Below are 16360 nucleotides of genomic sequence, written 5' to 3' on the forward strand. Positions count from 1 at the left end.
AGGCCGGCAAAAAGTCACCGGGAATTTAAAATGCCAGCAATATATCGACAGTTTTTTTGTTGCTCGAATAATTAAAATTTCTTAGAGAACCAACAATAATTAAGAAGTTCAAGAATGATTTTCACGGAGAAAAATATAAATAAATAAAAATTGAACGTATAATACAGCTTTGATCTAAATTCTATGAAATTTATATGTACAGTTTCATCCAAAATTGCTAAATTAATCAAAACTTCTTTTCAGTTAATTTTTGTTTTTCTTTAGTTTTCTTTTGGGTCCCTAATCTTCGTGACATTCTTCAGCCAAAATACGGCTTTCCCATTCAAAGGCAGTAATTTTCTGAACATCTTCTACGGTCAAACTCGGCAACAATCGTGATCCTGTGCTTCCGAGAGTATTTGAAACGAAAAAAAGAATGGCTTGACAAGCGTTGATTTCGTCGATCCTCTGCGGATCGGATTGATCCAATGTGTGATCTTTCCATGCTTGGTAATATGTCCTGCAAAAGAATAAAGAGACAACATTTACTTAACGTCTTTTTCTCTTCTCAAATTCTCTAAAATTTGTAGTCGCAGTGAAACAATATCCGATGATATAAAAAGAACATGAAAATATGTTTTACCATCTCCAAGAAGGATTGGCCTCTGCAACGCAGCGTACGTTCGACCATAGTGAACCCAAGTTACTGTTAAGACCATCTATCGCACACAAAAAATATAAATAAATAAATAATATATATATTTATAGAACTTTACACTATGTTGAGGTAATTACCATGGAAAGAGAAGTAGAATGAAAGAAAAGACAATGGAAATGATAGAAATATAAATTAGTTTTCTTTTGTCTCTTCTGTATGAAAAGAAAAATATGCGATATACATAATTATGATAAATAATAAAATACTTTAAATTTTGAACTATAGTAATTGATAGAATTAAAAAAATTAGTGCTGTGATGGAAAATAAAAGTATACATGTTTGGCAGACTAAGAAATTGGATGGAAAAAAAAAATTGATGGAAAAAGATCTTAACTTTCTGGGCACTTTCTTAGCAAAGATATATAAACACAATAACTATGACTAATTAAAATCTGCATGGTTATGATAAATAATTAAATATTCTATATTTGAAACTATGAATAAACGAGTAATTGATAAAATAGTAATTGATAAAATTTTCTTTTCCATACACCATTTTCAATTTTTTTTGTTCATTTCCACTCTATCAAACATAGTGTACGCTTGAATTTATTGAGCATCATTAATCGAGCGAATCGAATTTTTTTTACCTGAAGTTGAGGCATTATGAAGTAGAATACTGAGAGCAGACACAACCGATGGCAGAGCGTCGTAATTTGTGGTGACAAGCTGTTGGAGAAAGAGAATCACCGAAGCTAAAAACTCCTCGCAACCGACTCTATCTTGGCTTCTTTTTTCTTGGGCCAATGAACTCATCAGGTCCTCGAGGCTCGAACCCGTCTTCAGATCTGAGCCGTCGGATCGTTTGGCAAGGCTTCCAAGGATCACAGAAGCAGAGAGCCAGCGGAGGAGTTTGGACACTAGAGATTCATCGAGCTGTTCTTCCCCTGATGCTTTGCTTCGAGGCGGTTTCGCAGATTCTGCTCGCAGAGCAGACGAGATCGCCCATAGGAGAAAAGTTCGAAGCTTTTCTTGTCCCTGGAACACATCAGAACACGTTTCAATAGATCATCAGAGAAACACAATCAAATTGGTTCTCTCAATTTATGCACATTTGCAAGAAATTCTTTAAAAAAAAAATTATGCAAGTAGCATTTTAGTCCCTAAACTATTTTTTTTAGCAAAATGGTCTCCAAATTAATGATTTTGTAGCATTTCAGTCCCCTTTTTCATGAAAACATTCGACCCATTTCTGCTTACTATCTATTTGCAGTAAAAGGGCAAAGAAAAAATTGATAACGGGTCATTTAGTTCTCAAAAGTGGGTAATAATTGAAGAGTTGCTAGTACACACAGTAATATATAACATTTACGGAGAGATGAGAGTACCAGTGAGAAAATTTCCGATGAGGGTATGCTCATGAGTACGGCTTTGAGCCCGAACTTGAAAGTACTACCGTAATTTGCAGAACCATCGTCCTCGCTGATAACCTCACACATTCGATACAAGCCATCAATTGAGATGTTGAAATGGGGCTGATATACCTTCCTTTTATGCGATAGCTTCAGCGTCGATGCTATTATTTCGAGAATGTAATCGACCAATTTAGTGTGCTCATTCGCCGATACTACACCGTCGACCAAGAATCTATAGAGGTGAGAGGTGAGTTCCGTGAGCTGCTCAAGTGCCTCTTTTTGCAGCCACTCATTGACGTTTCGCAAGGAAATGGCATCATCGACAATCTATAACAAGCTCAAAAGTTGGACAATGGAGTAATTAGACCTCGACTTTTAGGAAGAAAAAAGAAAGTACAACAGAGTAGAGTGTACAAGAAAAAAGGGGGTTTATTTGTTTATTAACCTGTAGCAGCAAAGTCAATTGCGTAATGGAAAATTCTTTTTCCTCTGTAGAACTCGTCTTATTTGAGATCAAGAGAACGGATGAGAGCCATGAAAAGAGACCACAGTTTTCAACCAGATGCCGAGTCAATTTATATGACTTGATGGACTTTTTCACCACCTGAAGAAAATAAAAGTATATTTACTTATTTACAATCCTTGAAAGCTTGCCGCAATAATGTGTCAAACTATATTTATGCACAATATTAAATTAAGAATCACATAAGAGGCCGAGTGATGTTCTAAATAACTAAATTAACTCGTCATGACAAGCTAAGAAGTGATTATTACCTGAAGAATGAGATGGTTCGACTCATTTTCTGACAGTGGAGAGAAGTAAAAGCCCATTAATGTCTCGAGAATGGAGTTCCTGATGTAAATATGGGCATCATCGTCCAAGTTTAGTCCGACATAAAGTAAGCGAAGTATCCACAACCTTTCTGCTTTAAAATTAACAGACACACTCCAGAAAAATTCATTGAACACCGGAACATTCTGAAATAATGAAAAGAAAAAGGATAATGAGAACCCAATAAAAAAAAAAAAAAACCGGGGGAGTACTCTAGTTCATACACATACCTTCATACTCATCTTAGATAGATTCATCAAATGCCTACTTAAGGTTGCATAATGGTCGTGTGAAGAATCCAACAGAATAAACGATGCCTCAGCAGCAAAAACTGCAACAATTGAGGGAACCCTCTGCCACGGCTCTTCTATTCCGTTTTGCAAAGAAGTCAACAAAAGTCGAATGTGTGTAACGTCTTTCTTCTTTTTCTTACATTGCTGCCAAAGACAGTTTAAACCTCGGTTAGGAAAAAAAATGCTCAACAGAGATGTGAAAGCAATATGTCAAGACAGAACCTTAAGAGTATCATTTATTACCTCTAATGCATTTTTAAATTTCTCGAGCGTGCTATAGGCCAATCTTCTTATCCCCTCATCGGGCGACGATATGCTAACAAATGCAACGGCAAGCAAGCCTAGACCAGCGAACTCCATGGGTTCGATATAACCCACCGACAAACAATATAGTGAGAAGCGCAAAATGAAAACAGGATCATATCGTTCTGGGTCTCCAACCGCAAGAGATTGTGCCTGTGTATTATTCATCAGTTGATCAGTGGGAACGTATTGGATCAAATAAGACACAAGAAAGATTACAATATTACTAAATACACGTACCTCAAGTGAAGAGGTAAAAGTTCCAGACTGAAACTTGTCAAAAGAGACTTGCTTGGGAGATGTGGTTCTGTCATAGGGAAAATATAGAACCGTAGATGCACAAATTTTCGGGTCAATGGGAAGGTTGTCTCTAAATTGACTCCTGCGACGCTCTCTAATAGCTTCAGCATCGTTCATGATATTAGCCGTATCACGTTCCAGAACTTGTTCTTTTTCAATTTTTGAAGCAGCATTACCCCAAAGGCAATCCAATCCACAGATATTCTCAGCCTCCACACCGTCTATAGATTCAATTGCAGACAAAAGATTGTACATTTCCAGATCCAGCGCGCTGAGAGTTGCACCGTAAGATGACAAAAGCAACAAATGCAAAGTTCGGAACTTTATACCTAAACTGTTTCCAAACTCCAGAGCGGATTGATCAGATTCGAACGAAAAGAGTGTCCGCAGTAATTTAATAACGCCCAACTGCTTTAAGTATGGATTGGAATCACTGGCTGATGCCTTCTCGTCAGCTGTGCGGAAAGAAATATATCTCAGGATTCCAGGCATTGGCTTCAGAACTACCCCGATGCCACAAGATCGTTTTGAAGCCGAGACCGAGCGAATGGTAGACTCAAACTGAGAGTGAGCAAGTAGGAGCTGAAGATAGAAGTCACGAGCAAATTTCCCTTCGACCAATACAGTTAGGATGTCCTGAAGCACTTTCAAAGTTTCGGGATCTTCGTATCTATATCTGAGGGCTGATTTTGTCAACTGCTCTAAGAAGGGAATATTTTCCTGCTGTACAAGAATACCGCGCAGCTCTGTGGCTAGTTCAAGGATACTTCTCAGTACGTAATCTTCCAAGTATCTGTACAGAGAGAAATTGCTTGTGCTTTTCTCAGAGTTATCAGACACTGAAGGAAATTTCTGAATAACTAATTGCCAAATATCCACTAGAACTTTTATAAACTGTATACGTGAGCATGCCTCTTTGCTAGTATCTTTCAAATCATCGTCTTCTTTTGGCAGAGATTTTATTCGATTAGAGTTGGGAAACAACAACATCCTGCAAAATGATATCTTCGCAACAAGTCTATTCAAATGGTTCAGTGACTGGTTGAGTGAAAAAGATTCAAGCGCACCAAAATCACAGTCTAGCAGATCATCATCTGCACCAGAAATCGGGAATATGGAGATATATAGCTTCAAACGTTTCTTCATTTTCATTGAATCTCCCTCAAAAGCAAAGTGACGTTGCAACATTCGAATAGACTTTCCAAGAAGGCTATCATTTACAAGATTGAGGAGTTCTTGGCAAGATTTCGGCAAGAAGTTCCCGTATTGCTCTTCAAACATCTCACTATGTGCAAAGCTCTTCCATTGACTGAAGCCCTCGATAATAATGGCCGAATAAAATGAAGGTATCCTTTTGAAATTCTCGTAATACTTCGTCCCGAATTTTGAGAAAGCATAATTTAAGTACGACAAAGCAGCAGGTAGAAGCATCATATAGTCTTCGTCAGAGAGAGTAATCTGCAAATTCTTTTCCTCCATCATTTTGTCTCTCTGAAGTAGATCATTGCTCACAGAACCCAAAAATAAGTCCCCGAACTTTGAAAGATGAATAGAACTCAAATCACTTAAAAGATATAATAACTTGGCTTTGGTCCTGCTTGTTCCGCTAATGCAATGGGAAACCATTTCCACACAAGTCTTTGAAACAATTCTCGACAACACCAAACTCAGTTGATGAAAATTATGATGCAGCGTTTGATTTTGTCTCTGTGCAGTATTTACGGCTTCAAGCAGGCACACATTCACATAATCATTTTCAGAAATCAAGGCAAGCCGAGTCATTTGAATGTAGATTTCCTCAACAATGTTAAAATCCTTAAATTCTTCTATTCTCCAAAACATGTCGTACGTCCTTCTCTTCGAGAGAGGTTGCATCAGATAACTTGACAGATTTCTAAAAGCCCCAATAGCAATACGAACCCCAAACGAAGCAGCTGCCTTTTCGCTTGATTCCTGATTTGTAAATTTCTCGATTTCAACTTCCTTGAAAACCCACTTCACCAGTTCAAGCAGCTCGAAAGGGGATATAGAACGAATCATCGCTTGTAAGGCATGGTATGGTGGGAGGAGAAGCATCAGATCTCCCGAGCGAATCCCTTCCTTGAATTTTTCCTTCACTTCGCTAAGAACCCGCTGCGTCAGCGAATTGAAAACCTTCACAAGCTTTTTACTGGCGCCATTATCAGCTTTGATCTTAAAACTGGGATCACCACAAAGAGAAAATAGGAACTCAGTGGTTGTTCCTAAAATATCCCAAACATGTTGATCTAGCTTATGGACGCCCAGACTGGAGTTGATGACTGCCTCCAAGTCATCGACCGAGTTTGACTTTGTGAAGCCCGTGTCACAGCCCAAAGGATGAGAGATCGATGTTACCAGAACTGGATGACAGAAGATAGTCTCGACCACTTCTTGAATTTCTTGGGTCGACAAGTTTCGAGCCTGTGAGTCAAACAGCTGAACCAGTAGCTCCTTTAAGAGAATGAAGCAAATCTCAGAAAGTTCCTCTAATTTTGTTGATGTATCAACTCTGTTAGATGATTGTATCTTATGAACCCAGAATAGTAAAAGGGATAGATAGGAGATATGACTGTGATCGAATTTCCACTCTGACAGCTTAGCCAAAAGCAGGTGTTTCATCTTCATGGGCTCGGGTGAATATGGGCCGTCGATGCTCATAATGGAGTGTAATAAAACATGGAAAGGTGTCTCCTTTAAAATGAAGCTAAAGATATCAGTAGCTGAAGCAGCTTCTTTCGTGGAAAAATCTTTGTTACCCATTTCTTTTTGGGCAACCAAAGCAACATCTTTTCCATCTTCGCAAAATGTACGAGACACAGCCATTTCCAAGCCGTCGATAAATACCTCTGGACAGGAATGAGAAACACAATTCAGGAGCCCTTGTTGAAGAAACAATACTGAAGGCATAAGATATGCGAGAACGCCGGGAAGCTTCTGTGAAGTGGTCATTACTGATGGAAATCTTTTTACTATCTCTTCAGGCATTGCACAAATGAGTGAGGAAGAGAAGGCATTGATTATTTCCCCGGTTTCACTGCCATGGACACCCTCAAGTGAACTTTCGATATCACTCAGTGCAAGCTCAAGAGACCCATCGCCTAAAATGGCCTTCTTATCCGTAGGAAATACACATATCTGTGATTGCAAAATGCTTCGAGTAAAAAGAGCCAGATTCTTCAAAGGTATCCACTCACAGAGAGGGGCCTCGGAATTTGTTTCACCAAGTCTCTCAGATAAGATTAAATCGATTACTGAAGCTAGCAATCTCGCTTCTACCTACCAAATATCAAATTAAGTTCACATATCAGATAAATTTTAAAACACAATAAAAATTAAGACAAAGTTCCGAAACTCTTGTTACCTGAGTTTGCAATATATATGTTAACGTATTACTGACATATAACGATATCATGGATTTTTCGGGTGAGCCAGTTTCAGATTTTGAGTCAAGCAACCTTAGACACTTCTGCAGAATGCACACTACTAGTGGGCTGAAACCAAGTGACGCATCTGCAAGCAAAAATATATATTTATAAAAAAATAAAATAAATGGGTGATAAAGAAATGGAAACAAACGCATCCATGGTTTTATTCCTTTTTAATTGCATTCACGTAAAGGAAAGACGCTTTGTTTTCCTTTCATATGAATCAGAACAATCAAGCAATTATGCATCCAAGTAACAGAAATCATAATAAAAGGACATGAGAAGTTTCAGCATAAAGATACTTCTTTTACTTTTAATGACAAAAAGAAATACGGCAAAGTATTGCATCCACTATTTACACATAACAGTATAAACATATTTGGCCGAGCGTTAGTAGAAACCAAATATGTAAAGCTTCATATTTTGTAATGAATCTACAAGCTTCTGTAAACTGAAAGTTCAACGAAACAAACATGAAAATATTCAAAATTCCAACAAAACTATGAAATGATTCATATACATTATCCTTTAACCTAGAAAACCTCTAGGATATGATCTAGTGGATAAAAGTATTACGTTTCATGTAAATCATGGTTACCTTTAAGATCTTTTGAATTGCGGGTATGACTCCTCACGATGTCCCAATACTTGAATAAACTATTTCCCACGGTAGAAACTGCATCACAAAAGAATTTGACAACTTGGAAGCTCTGAAACAATTCCAACCCTTGAACATGAGATGAAGATTTTCTTCTATCATAACCCGGTAGAAACAAGAACCATGATCCAATTTCATGATGATTTCTATCGAATGCACCGGTACTCAACATAGCTGCTCGTGCCAGATAATATGCTTTACTCTTTACATCGCTGATTGGTGAAAAAATCAGCAAGTTTATGAACGATTGAAGATGTTTATACATCAATGGTGGCACGCTAATGGGGATTCCAGTTGGGGACCATCCAACATATTCAACTAAATAAGATAGTAGAGATTTCTGTAAATTAGTATGAAGTGCCAACGGATCTTTCAAGAGTTTTGTAAGGAACATGAACAATTTCTCCAACTCAGCTGGCATTATTTTCTGCAACATAAAAAAAAAACATAAATTCAATAAACGAAAATAATAGTCATTAAAAACAGCGCAGTTATTCTAATTGATACTTCAATTTAAGTAAGATAAACTTAAAATAATGGAAGGGTTAACTTACGAAATAAGTTTTGAGTGCATCAAGAAGCTTAGACTGAAAATATATCTCTGCTTCCTCTGCACATAAGGCCGAGCCCCAGATATCATGAAGAACATTCTCAAATTCCTTCGCAGTGTCAAGATCATCAGCCTCAGTTGTATTTCCAACTTTTTCACTGTCCTCGTGCTCCGCAATGTCCATTAAATCACTGATTCCACCTATAACAATGTCCGAGTCCTTATCGTCGAGTTTTTCTTTCTTTAATCTTTTCCCACCATCCCTACCTCGCTCGGTGGAGCTTTCGGACTCTGCTTTCCTCTTTAGACTCGTGTCCCGAGTTTTCGATTGACTACTCAAGGACGAGAGCAGAGTCACCAGAACTTGAGGATCGGGAAGAGAGGTTCTAATCTCATTCAGAATTTCTTGCTTAAGAGACACGTAAGAAGATTGCGAGCCGATTTGACTATCTAAGGAACCAATCAACGGATCCAACAACTTCAATGCCTCCAAAAGAAGCCGCAAAGTTCCATGCTTCACCAGAAAATCTGAATGTAGCAAACCCCTAGTGATCACCGACTGGGAAAACGAACGAGGAAACGAGCACTTCATTAAACTCTCTATAGATGCGCTACACTCCGAACTCGGATCGTGATGATGAGAAACGACGGAATCGAAATCGACGCCCCTCCCCACCGAGGAAAGCAAGTTCGCCGCAAGAGTCGCAATAGCAAACCTAAAAAAAAAAAAAAAATAATAAAAACACCATCAATCACAAAAAGTAAACGACGAGCCGACATTAATTACAAATAAATAGCCAACGTTTTATAAGTTTTAGGTAAATAGCCAATGTTTTGATAGAGTATTTCAGTCAATCTACGCATATAAATACTTGGCCATGGCTATTTACCAAAAAATTTACTAAAAGGTTGGTTAAATGGCAAACCAAAATTGTAAATAAGGCTATATATCTAATGGACTCTGATCTAACCAGTTAGGCGACGTGAAATCTTCTAGGCTGTAAGGAAAATCCTCCATGTACGCTGCCCCGAGAGCCGGCCTCCCACAAACGATAGCCAAAAGAAGATCTCGATGATACGCCGAGTCCGTTGCCTTGAGCTTATTCATCAACCCCAAGAGCCTTCTCTGATTACCCCTCAGCGGGCTCGGGCGTCTCGTGAGATCGGGCATCAACCCGTTGGAAGGGTCGGTACAAACCGAAACGAGAACGTTATAGGCCAACTCCGAAGCGTAGCCCCCGTTTTCCCTCCCCGAAATCTCCACGAGCCGTTCCAGAGTCGCGCTCCCGAAGAGGACGCTCCTGAGCCCCGGCGGGACCAGAGACTCCTCCACGAGAACCTTGTCCCTCAGAACGGACAGAACGAGAATGACGATCTCGTCCTCGTCTTCTTCTTCTTCTTCCTCGTCCCCGAGGGCACGGAGGACCCCGGAATACATTTCCCTCTGCTGCAAAACCCACCTCAGCAATCCCGGCTTTCCGACTTCTAAAAACGACATCGCGAATTTCACGAAAGCCTTCCTCGGAGACCGACTCTTCGCTCTCTTCTTCATATTCTTCTTCTCGTCCCGTCTCTTCTTGATCGCGGCCATGTTCGCGAAGCCCTTGAGCTTGAAATCGAAGCTCTTCGCGACCTCCGACGCCAGAACCGAACCCCGTCTCACGATCGAAGCCAAGAGCAAGAGAGCCGCTCTTTGGCTCCTCAATTCCCTGCCGTTTATCTCCTTGTACACGTCCTGCAAGTGATTCTCGACGATCGACCTAGCGAACTTATCCAAAACCCTACTGATAGTGATCCCGTTCTTGTCGTTCGGTCTATATATACCATCGGGATGATTCAAAACAGCGGAGATTAACTTAAATACGTACGAAATCCCGGTCTTTCCTTGCCGAAGCTTCCAAGCGCCGAGAAGCTCGGAGCACTGCGACGAACTTGTGACGTAATGACGGAGCAATTCGCCGCCGGAACCTCCTTTTAGCAACTTTATGAACTCTTTCGTAGCGTCTGAACATAGCTTGATTTCGACCGAATTGATTCTGTGCAATAGCTCGTTGAGCTTCGCTTCGTAGTTTACTTTAATCTCTAGATTTGGAACCTGCTTATCTTCGACCTCGCTGTCGTAATCTCCATCGTCAACCATGGCTGCAAAATATAAATTAAATAGCAGTTAAGAAACAAATTCGGCGAAGATTTTCGCGGAGCTTTGCGGCGGCGAACGGCATACAGTGAGAGTGAGATGGTGCGAGAGAGAGAGAGAGAAATAAAATATGTTTGGCAACGGAATTTTCTTAATTTTTCTTGCTGTCTTCTTTCTAAAATAGTTTGGCTCTACTTAACTAAAAATATGTTTTTACCATTTATAAATAGTTATTTTATGAAGGATTTAAAATAGAAGTTATTTTTGAAATCCCCCAGAAATAACCACGCCCCTTCGGCCAAGCCCAAACCAACTACGTGACCGGACTAGGTCACCGTATCAAAAACCCATAGCCCAATACTCTATCTACACGTGTCACTATCGCACAAAAAAGAACTCAAAACTAAATCAATTAAATAAATAAAAAAAGACATAGCCTTATATATAAATCCCCTCATTATCATTACATCTCTCTCTCTCTCTCTCTCATCAGAGCCCATTCCTCTGAAGAAGAAATCAGAGGTTTCTCTTTTTTTATTTCGTTCTCTCTCCTAGGGTTTCGACGATGATGCAACAACCAGGAGATCAGCAACAGTACGGACAGGCTCAGCAGCAACAGTGGATGATGCAGCCTCAAGGAGGAGCGCCGCCGCAGCAAGGCGGAGCCGGTTGGGCTGCTCCGGCGGCGGCGGCCGGAGGCTCCGAGGAGATCCGGTCGCTGTGGATCGGAGACTTGCAACAGTGGATGGACGAGAACTACCTCATGAATGTCTTCGCTCAGTCCGGAGAGGTACGCGAATCGATGATAATTATTTGGTTTTTTTTTTTTGGAGTGCTTTTGTTTTTCGATTTCGTCTAGGGTTTCTCTATGGAAGTTATTGATGAATTTGTGTCGTGTTTGTGTTTTTATTTATTTATAAATCTGGAAAATGAAATCGTGGAGTGTCGTATTTTATTGTGATGTAACAGCAAAGACTGTGTTTTTTTATATTGTGTTTTGTTCGGAATCATATTACCTGTATACGACTTTGCTCCCATGCGTTGCAGATTGTTTGTAATGATTTGAACTTAACCATATAAAGACCTAGAAAGAAGGGGATAGGATTTACCTTATCTTCAGGAAAACTTAATCTTGTTTTGTAAATCCTCGATTAGTACTATAAAGATAGTTACTTTCCAGTAAATAGGGTTCGGTTCATTTTTCGGCTATTAATGCCTGCATTGATAACAATGTATAACAACCCAACAATTGGGCATTCTATCCTGGAATGTAAAGGGTTTATGCCATCTGTCTTACACACTTCTTAACAATATATGAGTTAACCAGGTAGTCTTTCTGTGAAAATGATGTTTCGTTTTATTTTATTTTACTGAAGTAATTCCATCGCACACTGTACTGTGTCACATAGTAAATTGTTATTCCCTTGTCTGATTGTTTTTGGGCCTCATGCATTGGCAGGCTGTCACGGCGAAGGTCATTCGTAGTAAGCAAACGGGTCTGCCAGAAGGATATGGTTTTATTGAGTTTGCTTCTCGGGCTTCAGCGGATAGGGCATTGCAAACATATAACGGCTCACTTATGCCAAACACCGATCAGAATTTCCGGTTGAACTGGGCCACGCTTGGCGCTGGTGAGAGGCGTCAAGATGACGGGCCCGAGCACACGATTTTTGTTGGTGATCTGGCGGCCGATGTCACCGATTACACACTTCAAGAGACGTTTAGGGCCGTGTATCAGTCTGTTAAGGGTGCCAAAGTCGTTACCGATAGAACCACTGGTCGCTCAAAAGGATATGGGTTTGTTAGGTTTGGTGACGAGAGTGAACAAATGCGTGCGATGACTGAAATGAATGGTCAATATTGTTCAACTAGGCCCATGAGAGTCGGTCCTGCTGCTACTAAGAAACCTATCGGAGGAGGCGGACAGCAATACCAGAAAGGTATATATAGATGTATATTATGGGTAGTTCTTCTAGCTAACTCTTGTGTGATAAATGCTTTTTTTTGTTTGGAGTGAACCTTGCTTAATTGTTTTTGTTATGCTTTATGTCTTTTCTTTCATGCTCTTGGTCTTGTTATGTTTGAATAAGCTATGGAATTGTAAGTTAATGTTTTCTAGACTAGATTGCAGAGCTTAAAACTTAAAATCCTTCTCAGTCCTTCACTTGAAGATGGGCGGCACTAGAGTCATTTCCTTCCGCTATTTACCTTTGTAAACTTCGGCACATTTAATTCTGATAAAACTCTAAACAATCAAAACTCATATAAAACTCATGTTGTAGCAGGATGCCAAGAGGCTCTCATATTCGGGGGCCTGGAAATGATTCCCGCTGAAATGATTCCACTTTAATGCGTGGCCTCATTTTAGGTCAGTCATTTTGTATATGTCATAAGCTCATTACGCTACTTAAACGAATTTCAGTTTCCAGTTCCTTCGCTTTGAAGAGTTACCCTATAGTATTAATATATATTTCTTTACTTACAAAGTCTATATTACTTCTCCGCATACCCTTTAAGCGTACGTTAGTCGTTGAAGAACCTTTTTATTATTTTTCCTTCACAGTGGATGAGTTCCCATGTCTTCTGAACATAGATTTAAGTTACTTTCCAAGTCATGAGTGTGGCTTTTGTGTCAGAGTTTCAATATTTCCATAATTTTCCTATCTTTTTGTTTTCTTATATTCCATGTCTGTGACATATGTCAATCCCGGCTGAAGGACTGACATCTCCGGGACGGATCAGCTACCTCAGTCAAACTTCTGTATATTTGATGTTCCTAGTGTTCTTCTTCTTATTATTAATTATTATTATTATTATTACAATAATAATAAAAAAAATACCGTGTTTGAATGTTACATGATTTTATTTTATTCCCATGGAATTTAGATTTAAAATTACACAAGGTAGAGTCTTTGTTTTAGGGAGTGTTATTTAGTTTATCTAGTTTGAGCTGTATAGATTTCTAGTTTACTTTGACTTGCATTTTTTGTGTATTCCACTTTTGCAGACTGACTCTAATTGTGTTTTATCAGAACCACATTCTGAAATTCTCTCTGGTCGATTTCCTATCATTCTGCTTGATGATTAGTATTCTTTTCTGACCTAGTAATTCAATATGTTGTTTATGTTGAATCGTATGGAACTAACTACACATGAAGGAGAGTGGAAGTTTCTCTAATTCCTGTTGGATCGTCGGTGACTGGTCTTTATAATTGCATAAGCTTATTCTCATGCATTTATTATTTGCAGCTGCCTATGGTACAAGCAGTGAAGGAAACCAGGGCGAGTCCGATCCAAACAACACAACCGTGCGTAGCATTTTCAAATCGCCGATAAAACTTATTTTTCTTTATTATGTTGGTGTGACTTCATACATACATTCTTGAGTGCAGATTTTTGTAGGGGGTTTAGACGCTAGCATCAACGATGATATGCTAAGACAAGTGTTTGGTCAATTTGGCGACCTAGTACATGTGAAAATACCCTTGGGCAAGCGCTGTGGGTTTGTTCAATATGTTAACAGGTAAATCTAATAACGTAAAAAATATCACTCGCTGCCTCTAAACAACGACTCGTCTCACACTCTCGTTTCTATCTTCTTTATTCCCACTTCAGGGCTCACGCGGAGCAAGCAATATCGGTCTTAAACGGAACCCAGCTAGGAGGTCAGAGTATCCGACTCTCGTGGGGTCGTAGTCCTACAAACAAGCAGGTACTTCATTTGCAACGGGATCTGATACAATCTAACTTGAACATTAAAGGCTCAAGTATTCTTTGTTGAAAAATAATTTATTAATAAAAGAAAAGACCTATTCATATAGTCATATGAGTAAACCAGGCTTTTCTCAAATGGGCGGCTATAACTAATTAATCCTAAAAATAAAAAGGAAAATTGTACAAAATAGCCATTTGAAGTAGCCAAATTTACGTTCCAAGATTAAAATTTATGACAACTATTATAAGCAATTTTTCTTGGGGTCAAAAAAAAAATTTGAAACCAGATTGCAGCATATTTTTGCTATTTCACTAAATTAAGACATATCTTGGCTATTTTTGCAAATTCATAACTTTAAATTGGATATTTAGCTACATCACCCAAATAAAAAATACATAGAAGCGGGCTTTTGCAATCTTTTCGTTGGTAATGTTTACCAAGGAGTATCTCTATTATGGATTTCCTTTAAGCATAATATACGTTTTTTTTTTTATTCTGTTTAGGGTGCGTCGGAACAGAGCCAGTGGAACGGCGGCGGGGGCGGTGGAGCCGGAGGTGGTTACTATGGTTACGCTCCTCAAGGGTACGAGGCATATGGGTACGGAGCTCCACCGGCCCAAGACCCGAGCATGTACTATGGAGGCTATCCGGGCTATGGGGGATATCAGCAACCCGGCGCTTACCAACAGCCTCAACAGCCACAACAGGTAAAAAGGTTCTCTCCCTTTTGATTGTTGCGGCGGCTGAAACAACAACGCGTTTCTTTACAATTTGTAGTGAAATCTCCTGCCGAGGCTCATCTCCATGGTGGTGTGATATTTTAGCCGTCGTCTTGCTCTTTCGGTGGAAGAGCTTTTTGATGTTTTATCTGTAACCAGAGTTTTCATTACTGTCTCTGTCCACATTAATTTGGTGGTGTTTATGTTTATCTCTCTCTCTCTCTCTCTCTCTCTCTCTCTCTCTCTCTGTCAATCTCTCTCGAACAATGTCCGTGACCTCCTTTGACTGTGCTATGAGGCCACTAGACTTGGGATTTCAATTTGTGTTATTTTTCTTTCTTTCAAATGCAAACAACCGAATTATTATGATATAATGCCCAATCTTGTGTGTTTTGCTCTCTCTTATTATTGATGCTTTTCTTGACTTTGCGCAAATGACCTGTTTATGAGTCGTAGACGTGAACAAAAAATGATTGAATAGTCTGACATACTTGGACAGATTGGTCTAGAATATTGATACTTGCAAAATATTAGGGAAGAGCAAACATGGGTCAAAATTCACTAAAACCTAAGTTTGATAATTTTATGTTTTTGAGCATTATGTCCCTTGGAAATTGGGTTCAAACTTGAGCAGTAGTGTTTTGGTACATGCAAGTCCGTTGGAATCCTATTCTTCGTGCACACAATCTCGACCTTGCCTCTGCAAAGTGAGACACGATGATCTACAACTTGTTCGGTATTGAAGATACAGAGAGGTCATCGTGTGACCATGAACTCCAAATCTTCAAGCGCGCCTCTTGGGCAGACGAGGCTTTAGGTACACCATCCAAGTTGTAGAGAGTTTTAATTCGTGCGAGCATGAACGCCGTGGGCTCGGTTTGCTGCCGAATTCATAATAACCACTTGGGGACCTCGTCTTCTCTTGCCTCGACAGGCTTTGGTCCCCTTGTGAGTTCGAGTTTTTGTTGGCATGTATGGAATAACATGACAAATATGGCGATTGGGAAAAATATGGCGATTTGGTCACTCCTCATGAGTTTGAAGGTTCGGAATCACCGAGAGAGGGTTCCTCTTCTTCCCCGACGGAGCTGATGTTGTCGTACTTGTGAGTTTCGAAGCCGATGTGCGTCCTTTGAGGTGGGATGTGTTGCCCGGGATTACAACGGGAATGTCCTATGCTCTCAAATTGATGCCGACCGGACAGAATCTCTTACTAACATTTGGTCTGAGTTTGCGAAAATAAAAATAAATAAATGACATATTTTATAGAAAATGTGAAATTTCTTAAGATGTGTGGACAGTATTATTGTCTCTTTAAATCCTATGATTTAGTTGTACTTATTATGTTGTTCAA

The 16360-nt window shown here is 39.5% G+C and overlaps 2 protein-coding genes across 5 annotated transcripts; one reads left to right on the top strand and one right to left on the bottom strand.

Annotated features, from left to right (window-relative positions):
- Positions 1–76: 76 nt before the first annotated feature.
- Positions 77–10708, bottom strand: EMB2788 (ribosome 60S biogenesis amino-terminal protein). The gene is made up of 13 exons (XM_089614755.1): positions 9407–10708; positions 8440–9151; positions 7826–8312; positions 7164–7312; positions 3722–7078; positions 3422–3634; positions 3116–3322; positions 2828–3031; positions 2499–2657; positions 2027–2380; positions 1289–1676; positions 623–698; positions 77–499 (listed from the first exon to the last, which is right to left on the bottom strand). Exons 1-13 carry the CDS (start codon positions 10573–10575, stop codon positions 280–282), a joined length of 7695 nt encoding a protein of 2564 aa, XP_089470881.1. The 5' UTR covers positions 10576–10708; the 3' UTR covers positions 77–279.
- A 318-nt stretch (positions 10709–11026) lies between these two features.
- On the top strand, positions 11027–15404 carry ATRBP45C (RNA-binding (RRM/RBD/RNP motifs) family protein). 4 transcript variants are annotated; one of them, XM_089614684.1, is made up of 7 exons: positions 11028–11362; positions 12032–12512; positions 13822–13880; positions 13965–14095; positions 14188–14284; positions 14791–14994; positions 15065–15404. In XM_089614684.1, exons 1-7 carry the CDS (start codon positions 11138–11140, stop codon positions 15065–15067), a joined length of 1200 nt encoding a protein of 399 aa, XP_089470810.1. In that variant the 5' UTR covers positions 11028–11137; the 3' UTR covers positions 15068–15404. The 4 variants fall into 4 exon arrangements, with proteins under 4 accessions (XP_089470811.1, XP_089470812.1, XP_089470810.1 ...); XM_089614683.1 differs by having other exon boundaries at positions 14791–15404; XM_089614685.1 differs by lacking the exons at positions 14188–14284; positions 14791–14994; positions 15065–15404 and having other exon boundaries at positions 11027–11362; positions 13965–14099.
- Positions 15405–16360: the final 956 nt, after the last annotated feature.

The sequence above is a fragment of the Urtica dioica genome, chromosome 5, assembly GCF_054948205.1.
Source record: "Urtica dioica subsp. dioica isolate 48M chromosome 5, U.dioica_male_clone48M_v1_H2, whole genome shotgun sequence".
Lineage (NCBI taxonomy): Eukaryota > Viridiplantae > Streptophyta > Magnoliopsida > Rosales > Urticaceae > Urtica > Urtica dioica.